This window comes from Larus michahellis, chromosome 2 (genome assembly GCF_964199755.1).
Source record: "Larus michahellis chromosome 2, bLarMic1.1, whole genome shotgun sequence".
NCBI classification, from domain to species: Eukaryota; Metazoa; Chordata; class Aves; order Charadriiformes; family Laridae; genus Larus; species Larus michahellis.
In genome coordinates, this window is record NC_133897.1 from 157,095,394 (window position 1) to 157,111,563 (window position 16,170).

At 41.9% G+C, this 16,170-nt stretch overlaps 2 protein-coding genes across 11 annotated transcripts in view; one reads left to right on the forward strand and one right to left on the reverse strand.

Annotated features, from left to right (window-relative positions):
* RNF139 (ring finger protein 139) lies at window positions 1-7,523 on the forward strand. The gene is made up of 2 exons (XM_074577783.1): window positions 1-333; window positions 5,308-7,523. Exons 1-2 carry the CDS (start codon window positions 153-155, stop codon window positions 7,116-7,118), a joined length of 1,992 nt encoding a protein of 663 aa, XP_074433884.1. The 5' UTR covers window positions 1-152; the 3' UTR covers window positions 7,119-7,523.
* The window catches only part of TATDN1 (TatD DNase domain containing 1), a 22,827-nt gene continuing 8,959 nt past the window's right edge, over window positions 2,303-16,170 (reverse strand). For 8 of the 10 annotated variants that reach the window (XM_074577794.1, XM_074577786.1, XM_074577790.1 and 5 more), the window contains 6 exons: window positions 13,654-13,739; window positions 13,490-13,530; window positions 12,029-12,105; window positions 11,308-11,378; window positions 10,319-10,445; window positions 7,528-8,143 (listed from right to left, as the gene is read on the reverse strand). In XM_074577794.1, the coding sequence (XP_074433895.1) occupies window positions 8,041-8,143; window positions 10,319-10,445; window positions 11,308-11,378; window positions 12,029-12,105; window positions 13,490-13,530; window positions 13,654-13,739 (505 nt within the window). In that variant the 3' untranslated portion in view covers window positions 7,528-8,040. Of the gene's footprint in view, window positions 3,353-7,527; window positions 8,144-10,318; window positions 10,446-11,307; window positions 11,379-12,028; window positions 12,106-13,489; window positions 13,531-13,653; window positions 13,740-16,170 lie in introns of those variants that run through there. The other 2 variants (XM_074577788.1, XM_074577784.1) reach the window with 1 other exon arrangement.

Here is a 16,170-nt window from a genome sequence, read left to right on the forward strand (position 1 = left end):
GCTGCTGAGGGAGCGCAGAGGAAGATGGAGGCGGCGGCGGCGCGGCGGGGGGCCCGGCCGAGGCGGGCGGCGGGCGCCGGGCGGTAGCCAGCCTCCTCCTCCCCTTGCTCCCCCGCTTTTGAAGAGGCGGGCTGCCTGCCCCCTGGCAGGGGATGGCGGCCCCGGGCCCTCCGCAGCTCCCTTGGCTGCGGCTGGGCCCGCGACTGCGGGCCGGGCTGGAGGTCGCGCTGCGGGTGCCCAGTCTGTTCCTCATCGACGCCATCTTCAACTCGTCCCCGCTGCCGGGGGGCTCCCTGAGCGCCGCGCTGCTGGGCGTGCTGCTGCGGCTGCTGGGTGAGACACCTTCCCCGCCGCCCTCCCTTCCCCGCCGGCTCCCGGCACCCCCGCCCCTCCCCGCCGGCCCCCGTGGGCCTTGTTTACAGCCGCAGGCGGGGCAGAACCTCCGCGTCTCTCCCCCGTCCCCTCAGCCTGCCGGCTGCTGCCGCGGCCTGGCTTTCTCTTCACCCCTTTCCCCCGTCTGGGTCCCTTCCTGCCGCCCGGGGGTGGGTCACCTCCCTCTCCTCCTGCTAGCCGCGGAGCTGGGTGTCCCCGTCCCCCCACCCCGCCTCCATCCCCGGCTCCCGGTGCCGTTCCCGGGCCGGGCCGGTTGCCTGCGGCTCCTGGCCTTGGCCGTGGCGGTGTGAGCCGCGGGGAGCCGGCGGAGCGCGGCCGGGCCGGCCGGGGGCCGCTCGCCATGTGCGCGGGGAGTCGGGGCTGAACCCCCTCCTCGGCGGAAGGCATGTGACTTCGTGTTGTGCCTTTTTTTTTTTTTTTTTAAAAGCACTTTGGATAGTGTGATGTCTTCCTGTTAAAGCCTTACTTTAGGATATAGCAGTTTAGAAATGCCGGAAATTCGGTTCCCAAATGAAAGAGAAATCTCTTGAAACTTGCTGTTCGTTATTTTTAAGCTTTTTTTTTTTTTTTTTTTTCCTGGGATGAAGGTTGAAAATCACTGGTATAACTAGGTGATACTATTTTCAGCACTGCTGGTAATCTTGCGTTCTTACATAGCCCCATTCTGATGATTGCTGTACAGGGGATGTTCCCATCTTGAAGCTGGGAATGCTTGGGCAGGAAGGAAAGGAGAATCCAAAAAATACAGCAAGAGTTTTTTGCAGGCCTGTGACATGTTGATTTTGTGTTTTCTTTGATGTTTATAGTAGAAAAAAAAACAGGAAGGAAATAAGTGGTGTGGCCGTTGGGGTAGGGAGCTGAGAAGAGCAGTTAAAAGGAAAGGTACAGAGTAAGGAGTGTGGCAGTGACAGCACTGCGGAAGTTGGGGAGGCAGGAGGGAGTAAAGAAGTAAAGGCAAAGCTGTAGCGAGTCAGCAGGTGAGAGGGGAGCAGAGAGAGAAAGTAGGAAAAGCAGGTACTTTCTTTGGGCTGCAGCTCCTTTGGGGAAGTGGCGGCTCCTGGGAGAAGGGAGGCCAAGGAGGTCCTGGCCTTGCAGCTGGTACTGACAGCTCTGGGATGGGGAGCGGGGGTTCTTCCTACTTCCCGTTTTCTTGACCCTTTATTCCACACTTCTGGAATTGCTGTGAGTGCTTCCCGCTTTTTAAAAAAGTGACGTTGCAGTGCCTCACCGACTTTAGGAGTCCTTCATTGTATGATCGAGATGCTGTAGGAAGCACCTTGAAATTAATCCCACATAAGCGAGAATGGTCAATGTGTTATTCCATGATTAACAGATTAAGGCACTTTTCAGAATTGCATTTATATCATCACTTCTCTGGAAGGGTGTGGAGGAGGAAATGGGTAATCCCTCCCCTGCCTCCTGCAAAAGAGCTTTGGGAACGGTTTATACCAAGAGACTTATCTTGTACTTTGAGACAACTGGTGTGTGGTTCTTGGCTTTCCAAAATCAAAGAAAAATTAAAATGTAACCATTTAAAGATGATGTTAAAGACCTTCCATGTGGTTCAGGCAACAGAGTGCTTTTGCATCTATTTTTTCCTCATCTGAATTTAAGGATTACAGGGTTGGGTGTTTGCTGCTGTTAGGATAAACCAAAATATTTAGTGTGGATCATTCTCTATTTAAATAGTGGGGAAGTTGCCCATTTAGTTACCATTTGCAGGCTTTGGAAGACTGATCCAGACTTTTCCTGTAGCACAATACTATTTAGCATAGGATGGACACACAATTTATCCTCGAGACTGTAGCTCTGGCGAGATTTGATAACTTCAGGGGTGACGTTGAACAGTTACAAAAGATTCTGCGAGTAGAGTTCCTCAAGAATGCTAATAGAGATCTGTATGATTTTTAAAAAGTTTACTGCAGGATTCCTTGGTCTGGTTCTTCCATCACTTATTTTTTATACAAGTACATAGAGTTATACATAGCACGGAACCAAGTTGTACAACTGGAGCTCAGTTTTTCTTTAATCTTCAAAGGTTAATGAAACATTAACCTTGCTTTGTCTCCAACACCTTTTGTATCTTTGCAGTTTTTTTAAGTGTCAGGGTTCCAGGAGAACCACCACCCCCAGGAGTGTGAAACGGTTACTTTGGACAGTAGTCCCTCCTCAGCAGGGACACTGATTTTTGAGAGGGTTACCATAAATACTGTAGTCTGTAGAAAGATGTGGAACCAAGTAGAATGGCTGGTGCTAGGGAAAAAAATAGTTTGGCAATTCCACGTGATTAAAATACTTACTTGTAAAAGTAATTGAACCCTGCAACTGACTGGAAGTCAAATCCTATGTAGTGTGCTACTATAGATACTGACAAATTGCAGGAGTTGAAGGAAAATATGAGACGGGGGGATTCATTGTAACACAAGAAATGATTTTAAAAGTAAATGTGTGTGGTTTGATTAAATGCTGTGTTTGGAGGCCGTGCTGGAGACAGCTGGTGATGGGGTGGCGTAGGCAGGAACAGTAAAGGTAAGCAGCAGCATATACAGAAACGCCAGACAAATCCTCTCAAAGGAGGAACTGCAGCATTTCTTATCAGGGGGAAAATGGGAAAAGATTTACTGTTTGGTGAACGCTTTGCAGGGCAGGGGGAACTCTCCTCGTGGCAAGATGGACTGAATGATGTAAATGGAGACGCGGAGGAGCGCTTACCTCCCCTTCTGAGATCTGAGTTACCTCCTGTAGTCTTTGGAGGTTCCGTTGGGGGGGGTCTTGACTTTTCCACACAAGCACTGACAGAGAAATGCTTTACCTTTTGTTAGTCCCTCTTTAGAGGAACCAGTAAGTCTGGCCTTTCTGTTGACTCATTGTAGTGCTGTTTTTAGGGATGTGTCTCGCATGTGAAACGTCAGTGGTTTAGGATGACCCGGAGTATCTCACTACAGGCCTGTTACTGCAACTGCAAGGAAGGAAAATAGGTTTTGTTAACAGGAGTGTTTTGGAGCAGCCTGCTTAGTGCAAAATGCATTTGGCTCAAATGATCAGAATTATGTAAATAATGAGCTTTTGACAGGCATTTGAGCCTTATCTGTGACTTGTGAGAAAAGACAAAGAGTACAAACTTGTCCCTAGTATTAGCTTTCCCATAGGTGTTCATGGTGGTGTGCATGAAAAAGCAATGAAATCATCAGGCTTTTTGTTAAAGTGCTGTGTGTAATAATACTCAGCTTTGCATGGAAGAATGAGCTGTGATATAGGGCACTGTCTGAAAACTGATGGAGGCTTCTCCTCAGTCCACTTCACAAGGTTACTAAGTTAATGATTAGTTAAGGAGAATGTTTTTATATCAGCCAGTGCTGCTGGCAAGGAACACTGTTAAGGTGCATTAATAACCTTTTTTTGTAGTCTGCCTTTTACTGTTGATTCACGTTTACCCTCTCCCTTCCTGCTCAGTCCTTTGAGGTGGGTTTTTTTGTGTGTTTTTGGTTTGGGGTTTTTTTTGGTTGGTTTTTTGGTTGTTTGGTTTGGGGTTTTTTTTGTGATACAAGCAGCTGGCAACACTCCTGGTGGAAGCAAATGCTAGTTCTTAGCAAAGTCCTTTTTTTTTTTTTTTTTTAATTCCCATGATCAAGATACCATGGCTTAAAATATTTATTTTTGTAAACACTATTATGGGGGATTTGGAACAATTTAACATACAATCGTCAGAAAAGACTGATGCTATCCTCCAGTCGAAAGAGGATTACTTGTGATTTCATTAGTTTTAGTACAGAGATTGAAAGCAATTTACAATCAAATATAAGTTGTAGAGATGGAAATCTCTCCAAACTGGTTTGGATGAGAAAGCAGTTGCATAGACTGGAAGCTGACTAAGAAGCCCAAAACAAAGACACTGTGTTTCCTGAAGGAAAAAAAAAAAAATGTTTAAGGAGGTGAATCTCATGACAAGTGCCATTTAATTTAAAATCTGTTAGGACAGAGCCCTTACTTACATAGTACATAGTGATGAAAGTCACAAGCTACGCGCCTGAAGTTTCACTGCAAGGTCGTCAATGTAATGCCAAGGTGTGACAGATGCTATGATAGGATTTCTCATAGGAAGGTGCAGACTTTCCAGTCATGGTCAAGATGTGTTGATGGTCAGTGCGAGGGAAAGGTTAGCAAACAGGAATTTCAAGATCTAAATCTGACTTCTAACAAGACAGACGCAGGTTCACACTGGCTTTGGCAAAGAGGCAACTTGGTGGGGTTTTGGATTCTGTGTACAAAAGCTTTATACTGTGGAAGGCCTTCTCTGTGAGACTGTTGTTTCAGGGTGCCTTATCAGAAATGAAAGCAAAGTGAAGGGAATTGGAAGTTTACTGGGAATCTCTCCCCAGTAAACTACAGCAATTGTTCACAGTTTTTCCATTAAAGGGTTTAGCTAAACTGTTTTGGTGACTATTATCTTTAGTACTCCAGCTTAGACATCTGTAGTTGAGTGCTTTGCTCAAGTGAATTAAGGGACTTAGTAAATTTTACCCATTTATTCCTTATTAACTTTGCCTATAAAGATGATGCTACATCTGGCAATTCTTTTCTAGTTTTAGAACTTGTCTACCCTTAGATTTCAAGACTGAGGGTGAAAGGCTGCGAGTTGTCCCTGCCCTAGTCTGGAACTGCAGGTGAACTTAACAGTAATTGTGACTTACTGCTTGCTTTGGCTTTGCATCACAGCTGCAGCATGCAGGTGTATTCCATGCAGAGATTAAGCTGTCCTCTTGTCTGTCCTCTGAAAAGGGCGCCATTGGTAATGTAAAGTTACAAGTGACCAACCAGGAAGTGATATGTTAAATAAATGTAGCTCCAAAGCTAATAGATCAAATCTGTTGTTGAATTTCTGCTGAGAACTAAATGATTTCAATCTGTTTTTAGGTGTCTTTGTATCCAGTGTTGTTCTGGTCTTACAACAGCGAGCACTTTTCAAGTTTTATATGATCGCCTCGGCGTTTCTGCTGGCTGCGACTTCAGTGTTGGTGAATTACTATGCTTCTTTGCACATAAACTTCTACAGTGCCTACTACACAGCCGCGTTCGGAATTCAGATCTTCCCTCATAAAGGACCTTCGCTATGGATGGCGCTTTCCATCCTTCAGCTTACCTTTGGAATTGGATACGTTACGTTGCTAAACGTGCAGTCCATATACTCTCAACTCATCATCCTGGATATACTGATTCCTGTAATTGGCTTGGTTATTGAATTACCTTTAAATGTCCGGCAGATACTAGTTTTTATTTCAGGCTTAGTTCTGACACTAAATACCACAGCCATTTTAGTTACAAAAATTAAATGGTTCTATTATTCGGTGCGATACGTTTATCTGCTGGTGAGGCACATGTATCGCATTTATGGATTACAGCTATTGATGGAAGATACATGGAAAAGGATTCGGTTTCCAGCTGTACTGCGTGTGTTCTGGTTAACGAGACTTACAGCACAAGCTGTGGTATTAACATACGTTGTAAAGATGGCTGAAACTAATACAGAAGAAAAATTTTTCTTGATATCGTGGGATAACTGTTGGGAACTGCTTTGCAGCCTGATCATAAGTGGGTGTGACTCTACTTTAACTGTGTTAGGCATGAGTGCCGTCATTTCCTCAATAGCGCATTATTTGGGACTTGGTATCTTGGCCTTCATCGGTTCAACTGATGAGGATGACAAAAGGCTTGGTTTCGTAGCGCCCGTCTTGTTTTTCATCTTGGCTCTGCAGACTGGTTTAAGTGGACTGAAACCAGAAGAACGATTAGTTCGCCTGAGTCGAAACATGTGCCTTTTGTTGACCGCAGTCCTGCATTTTATCCACGGAATGACAGACCCCGTGCTGATGTCTCTCAGTGCCTCCCACGTGTCATCGTTTCGCAGACACTTCCCTGTACTCTTTGTTTCCGCTTGCCTTTTCATCCTTCCAGTTCTGCTCAGTTACATCCTCTGGCACCACTATGCACTAAATACGTGGCTTTTTGCAGTTACGGCGTTCTGCGTAGAGCTTTGCCTGAAAGTAATAGTTTCTATCACTGTTTATATATTGTTTATGATTGATGGCTACTATAATGTGCTATGGGAAAAACTTGATGATTATGTCTATTATGTTCGTTCAACTGGCAATATTATTGAGTTTATATTTGGAGTAATCATGTTTGGAAATGGAGCTTACACAATGGTTTTTGAATCGGGAAGCAAGATTCGCGCTTGCATGATGTGTCTACACGCCTACTTCAACATCTACTTGCAAGCAAAGAATGGCTGGAAGACTTTTATAAATCGCCGGACTGCTGTTAAGAAAATCAACTCGCTTCCAGAGGTAAAAGGAAGTCGGTTACATGAAATAGATGATGTCTGCGCCATCTGCTACCATGAGTTCACCACCTCTGCTCGCATTACTCCATGCAACCATTACTTTCATGCACTTTGTCTTCGGAAGTGGCTGTACATTCAGGACACTTGCCCGATGTGCCATCAGAAAGTGTATATTGAGGACAAGGAAAATGCCAACATCTCTAATAACAACGGGTTTGTGGCACCAAACGAAAATCCTGTACGAGTTGCAGAAGAAGCTGCTGATGCTGAAAATGAATTAAATGAAGATAATGACAGTTCCGATAGTGATGAGGAGGACAGTGACTGTGTGGCACCGCACTTGAATGAGACTCTCAATGTTGACTCTAACTCTCTTGGTGATTGAGATGTCCTTTACCAAGCCGTGAGGTATTTAAGATTGACTTCAACAGAATGAAAAGTATCACTTGTAGTTATTGTACTTAAGCACAACAGCAGTATCTCAATGTCGAGTCTGTGAATGGTGGTTGTTTACTGTGGTGTGTGCTACTGTAAATATACCTCTGACTTTTGCTGGTCTCTTTCATGACCACCTTAAAATTATGTACATTATTGTACATGGAATAAAATGTTTTCACATGTTTTTAAGATGGTTGGAAAAACACTCTTTAATTGATGTAGTGATAATGCTGTGCCAAAGACTGTATACCAGTAATCCCTGATCAATGAGGGCTGGATGCAAATGAAAAATACCGGTGAAAACAGACTGTTCAGTGGGTCAAATCAGAAATAAAAAGCCTGAACCAAAGCAGCTTTACTTACAGATTCAGTATTAGCAGAGCTTTATTGCTAAAAACTAGTGAGTTGTGTTTTTAAAAAATTAAATAAAAATTTAGGTTGGTAGACTTTAATATTATAGCATTCGTGTATGTGGGAAAAAAAGATGAAACTGCTAATAAGCTTTCTGGTAAAGCAGCCAAGCATGCCATTGTGTTAAACACTGCAGAACCACCAGAAGCAGCTTGAAGTGCTCTACGTGTGAACTCGCCAGCCTGGTATTCAACATGTAATGCATACAGGTATTCACGAGAGCTGCTGGCTTGGGCTGTCCTTGAAATTGATCCTGAATCTTGATGAAAGGGAAACAGGGCTGAGAAACTGTACAAATGCAGACCACCTTTTCAAAAGCAGCTTTAATCTTGTACCAGAAAAAAAAAAAAAGCACTACATATTGGCTTCCACTGATAAGAACTTGCAGATACGATAATTATTATGTTTTTGCAATATATTTACAAAAGTTATGCTGAATAAATTTAAGAAAAACAACTTTATACATTTGGAAAGAAGACTTTAATAGTGTTGTTATATAGAGTATTGGCCAACTCAAGTGGGTCATCTTCTCTTACTGCCGCCATTATTTCCAGTATTTGACTAAAAAAGAAAGATTGATATTAGAGGACTCTGAAAGTCAGTACTGAATATACTTCAGACAGCTGCATGTGTACGTACATGTCACTGAGATTAACCTGGAATAAAAATCTATGCTGAGAGCAACAGGGCAAGGTGCTCAGATATGCAAACAGCTTCACTTTTAAGTCACTAACTGCCATTCCCTTTACATTGAACACTGGTTGCTCACTGGTTACAGATTCATCTTTGGTCTTTTGACTCTTGTTTGGAGGTAATTAAACACCTTTCTGTTTCAAAGAAAGTAATTTTGTGGGTGTCTTTATCAATGGTCTTCATTTTTCAGACTGAAATTCATTAGCCTTCCAAGGCTAAAGCTGCACTCTGAATAAACTGGTCTATGGCAAAGCTTAAATTCCGGATGCAGCCTTATCTGAGAATATAGCCGTTAAAGTAACTTACTGCTCCTTCCCTCTTTTCTGTCACCAAATTGTGATTGTTTAACGGAGTCAGATATTTGCAGTAAATGTTAAATGTGCAATTTTAAAAGGCTCATAGCCTTGGTACAAGCCGGGAAAAGGAGGCAGAAGAAATGGGATTAATAATACTAAGTAACAGAAAACCAAGCCCCAATCTTTTCTCTGTACTTATTTTCTTGATTTTCTATCACTCATTCTGAAAAAAAATGAATAGTCTGTACAGTTCCTAAGATGAACCGTACTTCAATTTTTTCTAGTAGTAGAAAAAACCCTTCATGGTGAAGAGCAAGAAACCTCAAGCCTGGTGGTAAGGTTTCGTGGTTTTGGATCTTGCCTCAACTTATGCGATAGCTAAACTTCTTTTTGAGGAAGATGGAGTAAAAGAGTTGCTCTTAACTGGAATGCAAATATTTTCCTAGACACAGAATTAGCATATTTCATGACCACTCCTGTGCTTTGCAGCCAAACAGCTTCTGGATTTAAGGGGCTGTTCAAGAGGAGAAGGGGTGAGATCTGGCCTACACAGTAGTAACAAATACCAAAGAATTTCACCCTTGAAGAGTCTTGGTAGGGCTTACATATCTGTCCCCACTTGGATGCAGTAGGATGCTCCGTGCTACTGTAATGCTCTCTATATAAAATCACTGAAGGAGAAAAAAAAAAAAAGCCTCTTGTGGCTAAAATGAAAAAAAAAAAAAGTTTCAAAGGGGAGTAGTGCAGTTCTGAAAATATACATATAAAGCAGAAATACCACCATCAAAATTGAAAGGTGTCCAGCACCACCAGAAAAAGACAAGTGGAAAACTCCTCCTGCCAACTGGGCTACATTAAACGGTATGTATACACCCTAAACGTTACATATACTTTGTGGCCTGGGGCTACCTTTCCCCTCACACCAGAGCTTGCTACTTGAGAAGTCACAAACTATCAGTTCTCCGTTACCAGACCTCATTTTTCCTAAAGTTTAAGAGGTTCTCAGATTACTAATCTACAATTAGTAAGGGTTATAATTAATGTTTTAAAGGGACAGTAATTTTGAAATACGGTTGAACTGAACAAGATTTGGTTTTCTAAAAGAAAGCAAGAGCCAAAATAGAGCCGCTTTTGTACGGCTGTAGGATAGACTGCCTGCAGTTCCAGTTCTGGGGTTTCTGAAATGCTTCCGTAAGCGACTCCTAAGGCAGCAAAGGCCTGGGAGGTGCTGTTAACGCAGGCAGGTTTGCTGAAAAAGCCTTACTCAGCAACAGTAGATGTCCTCCACGTGTCATCAGAGAGCTGTGTACGCTTCCCTCTTCGCCTACTCCAAAATCAGGGACTGACCCTAGGAAGAGGCCTTCTGTGCTAATGGGTGCACTTTGCGTTTAGAACAAAATCAGAGTATTACAAATGAACACAACTGCAGAAAATGTATCTGAACACCAGGAGATGTCGCCACGTAAGCTTCAGCTATGCTTTTAGCATGATCAGTGGTCTTCTCTCTCTTAAAATTTTCTTCAGGTCTAAACTAAACATTTTCATTAAAACAATGATATATTTCCCTGTTTTTTGCACCTCTCTTTTTCACGTGAAAAGGTGGCAGAAAATGGTTTCTGTACTTTCTAACTGTCCATAAGCCCTATATACTACTATATATCACATTTCTAGTGAACTGATTTTTTTTTTTTTTTCTTTTCGGGTAAGATTTGAAAGATTTAAAATACTACTACAGTAGCATACTTACATTATATGGCAGGGTTCATTTCTGTCCTTCAAGCAGTGCCCTATTTCCCATTTCTTTTTTGTAGGAAATGTAGTTTTAATGTATTTTGATCCAGCATGAGTATTTTTCACTCCACACCAAGGTGCATCTAGTTTCATTTGAAAAAAAAAAGAGAAAGAATTAAGAGTATGCAATCATTTGAGAACAGCATGAGATAATTTAGTCAACTACTTCCACAGACAAAAGTTCTTGCAGTGACTTCCAATTTAAAATGGAATTTAAGAGATTTGGGCAATTTAACATCTTCACAATCTTTGGATTTTTATACTGTTACCTTCAAGATTTTACATTTTAAAAATCAGCAATAATAGTACATAACACTTATTTCCTCCGTACTTTACCAGGTCTGTATTTCACATGCAAATAAATTTAAGGATTCAGGCAGTTAGTAGTTTTCCTTTCTCAGGTTCAGAAATTAAAATAAATACTGTATTTATAACTACCAGTTACTAATAATTGAAAAGAACATGCCAAAAAAAAAAAAGGCATCCCTAGTCAGTCAGTTGAAATCACTGCTCGTAAGGCCAAGAGGGGAATTCAAACGTTCTTCCACCTCATTCCATTTCAAGAGCTGTTCTATCTAAATGCCGTGACTGCTGCCAGTTGCAAGCTCACAGCCACTGCCCGGTGCCTGGCACGTCTCCAGCAAGCCAGATTTTAAAAGACATCCGAGCAGGATTCTGGTACCTAGGTACATTTAAAAACCTGGGCTTGTCAATTTGTCCTTCTCATCTTCCCCTGCAATGCCAGGAACTGACACGGCAGCTTATTCCTTCCAGCAGAAAGCTGGAAAGGAATATTTCTGGAGCCTGTAAACTGCTTTCCAAAGCGGAGAAACAGCCAGTTCTTTTTCTACTCTGAACGCCTTCTGCCTTATCATTGCTGTACAAGCATATCTCCTTGCCTAATAGTGTTTAAGCCACAAACTGACCAAGATATAAAAATCTTACCAGTCTCTATCATTAATCGTTCACTAGGAATTGATTTCAGTGTTTCCAAGTTGGCTTCTGTTTTCAGTGAGCTAGAAAACCAGAGTTTGGTTAAAAAAAAAAAAAAAGTGTATAAAAGTAATTACTTTGCCGATTGAAATGTTTTGCAGCAAAGGCGGCCTCCTAAATAATTTTGTTAGCAAATAAAATCTGCTTCATTTTTAAAAGTGCTGCCTGTAAATTCAAACTTTGCAGAAAAGGGCAAATGTAGAGAGTTACCCAGCGAAGCAGCCTCAGCCCTGCCCGCGCTTGCCTGGCCTCGGCAACCCATGCCACTTACCAAGGGGTGCTGGCTGGCTTTTGGCCAGGTGACGGCTGAGGATTCAGACTGCGTAACCAGTAGAGGAGGCTGCTCAGGTTCCATTTGCATTACATGGCAGCTTAAAATTACGCTATTTTTTAAACACTTCTCCAAAGGACTGCGTCTGTGTTCAACAACCTTCTTTATTTACAAACAAGGATTGACCTGAGGGTAGCAGAGTGGATCTAAGACTAGATTAACTCGCTGAGCTGTGAGTTAAGAACTTTTTATGGCTAACAGACTAATGAGTGCAATTCTAAATCTGTCAGATGATTAAGAGTCTAGTGAGCTTTGAAAACTTGACCTCATTGTTTAAAAGAAAGCAATGAGTTCACTACAGCTGACATTTAAAAATAGTTGTATTTCTTGTAAAGAACTTACCAGCCATTTATTCCAATATAAAGATCCAAATCTATTATGGCTGCTGCTTCTTCCTTTGTGCCATCAAATGAATGTACCTAGAACATGTAAGTACAGATGCATACATATATACAAATATATGCACTTCATTTAAAACTCCAATCATTTAAAAGTACATATTAGTTTTTATTTGTGTCATAAATAACCTTTGATAGTATGCATTACACGTCAATACAGATATAAAGATGAGACATGGCTCAGCTGATTCTGAATTTGGGCAAAATTCAGGCTGAATTCACTTGAATACTGTGATAGAAGTGGTTACCACGTTTTATTAGTGATAAATATGTGCAGAAAAGGCCTATCCAGTGACACTGCTTTTGGCCCAGAACTTCCTGTAGCTGACAGCTGGGAGACCATATGCAGGAACTAATCCTCCGCATGCTGAATTTTGACATTCTTTCCTCGGTATTCCCTACGGGGCACTGTCATGGACAGAGCAAGAGCAGTGTTATGTTCTCCACAGATTTTAATCCATGGGAGCTAGAGAGACAGTCTATGTGCTCATCCCACGGATTAAAGAGGGAAGCGGCAGGTCACAAGGTACAAACAGTGTTACGTATCTGGGAACCACAGTGTCTCAGCCTGCATGGAGCAAACACGGCTGCTTCCCCATGCTGGGAGGGGGACAGCCAGCTGCAGAGGGTGCCTGCTCGTCACTTCTCTGCTAGTTACAGGTTTTGCAGAAAAGAGAAAGGAAGGGGAGACTGCACGGAATTACCTAAGAGCACAAAGGCAAAGCACTGAGCTAGGGGAAGGGTTTTGCAGTAACGAAGGGGAAACATGGGGCATGAGATACTGTTGTCAGAAGTGTGGTCTGATATTAGTAGAATAGAATAATCCAAGCATTTACCACTTCCGCAAAGTCCTGCCATAATGGAAACCTGAAAGAGTATTGCTGGACTTTCTTAATCATTTCATCCACAGTTTTTCCTTTTGAATTAAAATGCACGATCTCAATATCTAAAGACATAAAGCATCAAAAGTCACATCTGGATCTAATTTGAAAATGATGTCTAACGTCAGAAGTAAATGTTTGAGGTTACGGCTTCCACTGGGAACATGCATCTAAATTATCTGTGGTCTGAATGGACTGCAGTTACACACACTGCAGAACTGGGAAAAGGCCAACGTCAATTATAAGGTACTTAAACTGTCCTTCTGACAGGCCAAGAAAATCTGTTCATGTCAGCTGCAGAGCTTTTTCTCAGCCTATCCTCTTACCTTGCAAAAAAATCTGTTGAATAAGCAACTAAAATAAAAACACCAGAAGAGACTGGAAAACACTTATTAATTAATAACAACTTAAATCCTGTAACAGGAAGCCTACCCAGGTTCCATGACAAACAAGTTGCATTATTAAGCAAAAACATTCACGCACATGCACGTAAAAATCAATGCTACACTGAAGTCCATACTTACCACCCCTCCAACAAATCTATCTCGGTTTCTTCTCATTATGTCTATGAAATGAAATAAATAAAAACGTAAGACAGCTTTATAACAGACAAAGGTGAAAGATCAGGTTTCCAGATTTTTCATATTCAGAATTTGCTCAGAATATGAAATAATCAAACAAAACCCACCTAAAAATTCAGTGTGTGAGTTTCTACAGTGGAGAAACATGGGCAGTTGCGTCTGTTCTGACAGGTCAAATTGTTTTTCAAAATACCTGTTAAATAAAAATCACTTTTAAACAGAAATTCAGTGTAAAAGCAAGTAAAGACATAAGAGTTTTTTCCAGCACTTGTATGTTTTTGTTTTCCAGAACTAAAGCCAGAATTAATGGATTTGCCATGCAAAAACTCTTATTTGTGCAAGGATTTAAAAGGAACTCTTTCCCATGGTATATTAAGATAGTAGTAGTGACCTGTGCTAGACAAAGATAAGAAGTGGCCAAGAGCATCAATACTGGAAAATGCATGGATACATATGCTAAACATGGACTCTTGTGTGGTGCAGGTTTTGAAGTTTGGTTTTATTTATTTTTAGTGAAAGAGGAACCAACTGTTCCCTCCACAAAGTTTTGAGACGTCAGGAAGGGAGAGTGTGGACCACACAGAGACCACTATTTCAAGAAGCACTTGTAAATGCGGTGAGGGCAAGTGAGGGAGCGCTATGCAGACTTCTATAGCCTCAAATGCCCAAACCTGGCCAGCATCAGAGCTGCCCGGCCTGTAAAGTAACAATCCAGACTTTTTGTTTGCTCTTCCATGAAGGTCAGTCTTTCCTCTCTTGGGGTGGAACAAGTACCAATATTAAGCATTTTACTTCTGTCCCACTCTGCCTATTGTCTTCACTCTTTCAAAGTCTTCCACTGTTTTCTCTCCTCTCCTTTGTGTGCCTGCATCCTTTCCTTTGCGCTCATTTTTATCCCTCTCCTATCTTCTACTCCTAGTATTCCCTTTGAAGGAGCGGTAACAGCGAGGCAGCCATCCTATGAAGAGACATAAAAATGCGGGCAGAGGGAAGGTAACCAGGTAGCCAGTTTCCCCAGTGCAGTTTCCAAAGGAAACTAATTAGCACTGAACTAACCCGTCACTTGTCATTTGCAGATAGTCTGATCCCAGAGCATTATTATTTACCACTTCTGTCTGCCACGCTGCACCCAGGCATGCAAATTAACAATGCTCAGGAAACATGAGAGAGGAACTTAGGCATGGCAGAAGGCCAACAGTGCATAGCATCCATACATAATTTGAAAGATGACATTATTTGGGCAAGGCAGGAGAACACCACTGCCTGTCCCAACAGGCTGGGACTGTATGCATCTACTGGATTTCAACAGGTGTTGCTATTAAAAGCAGTTCAGGGCACCGGGGCATTCCCATCATCAAATATTAGAAATATTTCAAAGGCAAACTCAAGTGTCCACATGCTGCTGTATATGATCCACATATCAATCAGGAGAAAGTGGCAGCAAACCATTAGTTTGATTTACATTTTCTTTAAAAAAAAAAAAGACAATGCAACTAGTCATTTTGTTTTGTGCAGTTTTCACTGTTTTCTGTATATTACAGGTTGATATTTCTCTGATAGAGGTTACCATCCGTGTTTATCAGTGCAGATCTTTGAGATAAAACAGGTGGAACAGAAATCAGCTGTAACATTAAAAACTGACATGAAAATTCAGGAGAATGAATTAGACCTACTTTGAATCTTCTTTTCACTCTAGATACTGCGCTTAGTTTAGCTTGTTTGACTAAATATAAATTTAATTGCAACTCATGCAAGGTCTTGCAACTGCTTGATTACTGGCGTTTTGTTTTTGTTTTTTTTTTCCTTTTTCAACAGAAGACTTGTTTCACATGGGAAGAAGATTTTAGAGACTGAGCTGCAAATAAGATCCCTAAGTAACCTCTGGCCAATTTCAACCTAATTTTGAGAAGTGGTCTCGAAAGTACAAAGTTTAGTGCCCCTACAAATGGAAAGGCAACTACTCAAGCTTCTTGTATTCCCAGCAACAGTGAAGCCCAACACATGCTGCTACTTGTCCTGTCAAAGAGAAAGGGGAGGTGGATAGGGAATTCATTGGAGAAAAAAAAAAAAAGAGGAAAAAGAAACCCCAGAAAACCGTGAAGACCCCAGGCATACGGTGATCATCAGAATGGTAACAAAAAGCCAGTAGGAAACCAAACCTTACTAGTTCCAGGGCTTAAGGAACGACCTTTTTCTTTTGGGTGAACAGACTCATTCAGTATATGCTGTTTCTATGTTGCTTCTCAATACAGAAGTTTTAAAGTATTTCTGCATGGTTGTTTACCACGGTTTAGTTTTGACCATAAAGTTCAAATGCAGTGGCATTTTCAGCTTTGGGATCAAGGCACTAAAGGAGCGGAAGCAAACCGGCCTTGCTGAGGTAGAATGTCTCCAGACAAACAATTCTGGATTCATGTATGAATAACAGAGCATGTGATTTTGTTCACCCCCTCCAATTTGGTTAAGAAAACTCCTGTTTCCTGTGTTGCTGAGCCTCACGAGACCCTCCCAGTAGTACAGCAGAAGCAAAACTTCTACATACTTATCCATCCATTTATAAAGTGACCTTCACCTCAGTATGAAGGCAGTACCATCATGAAACTACCATTTGAATCACCATTTTC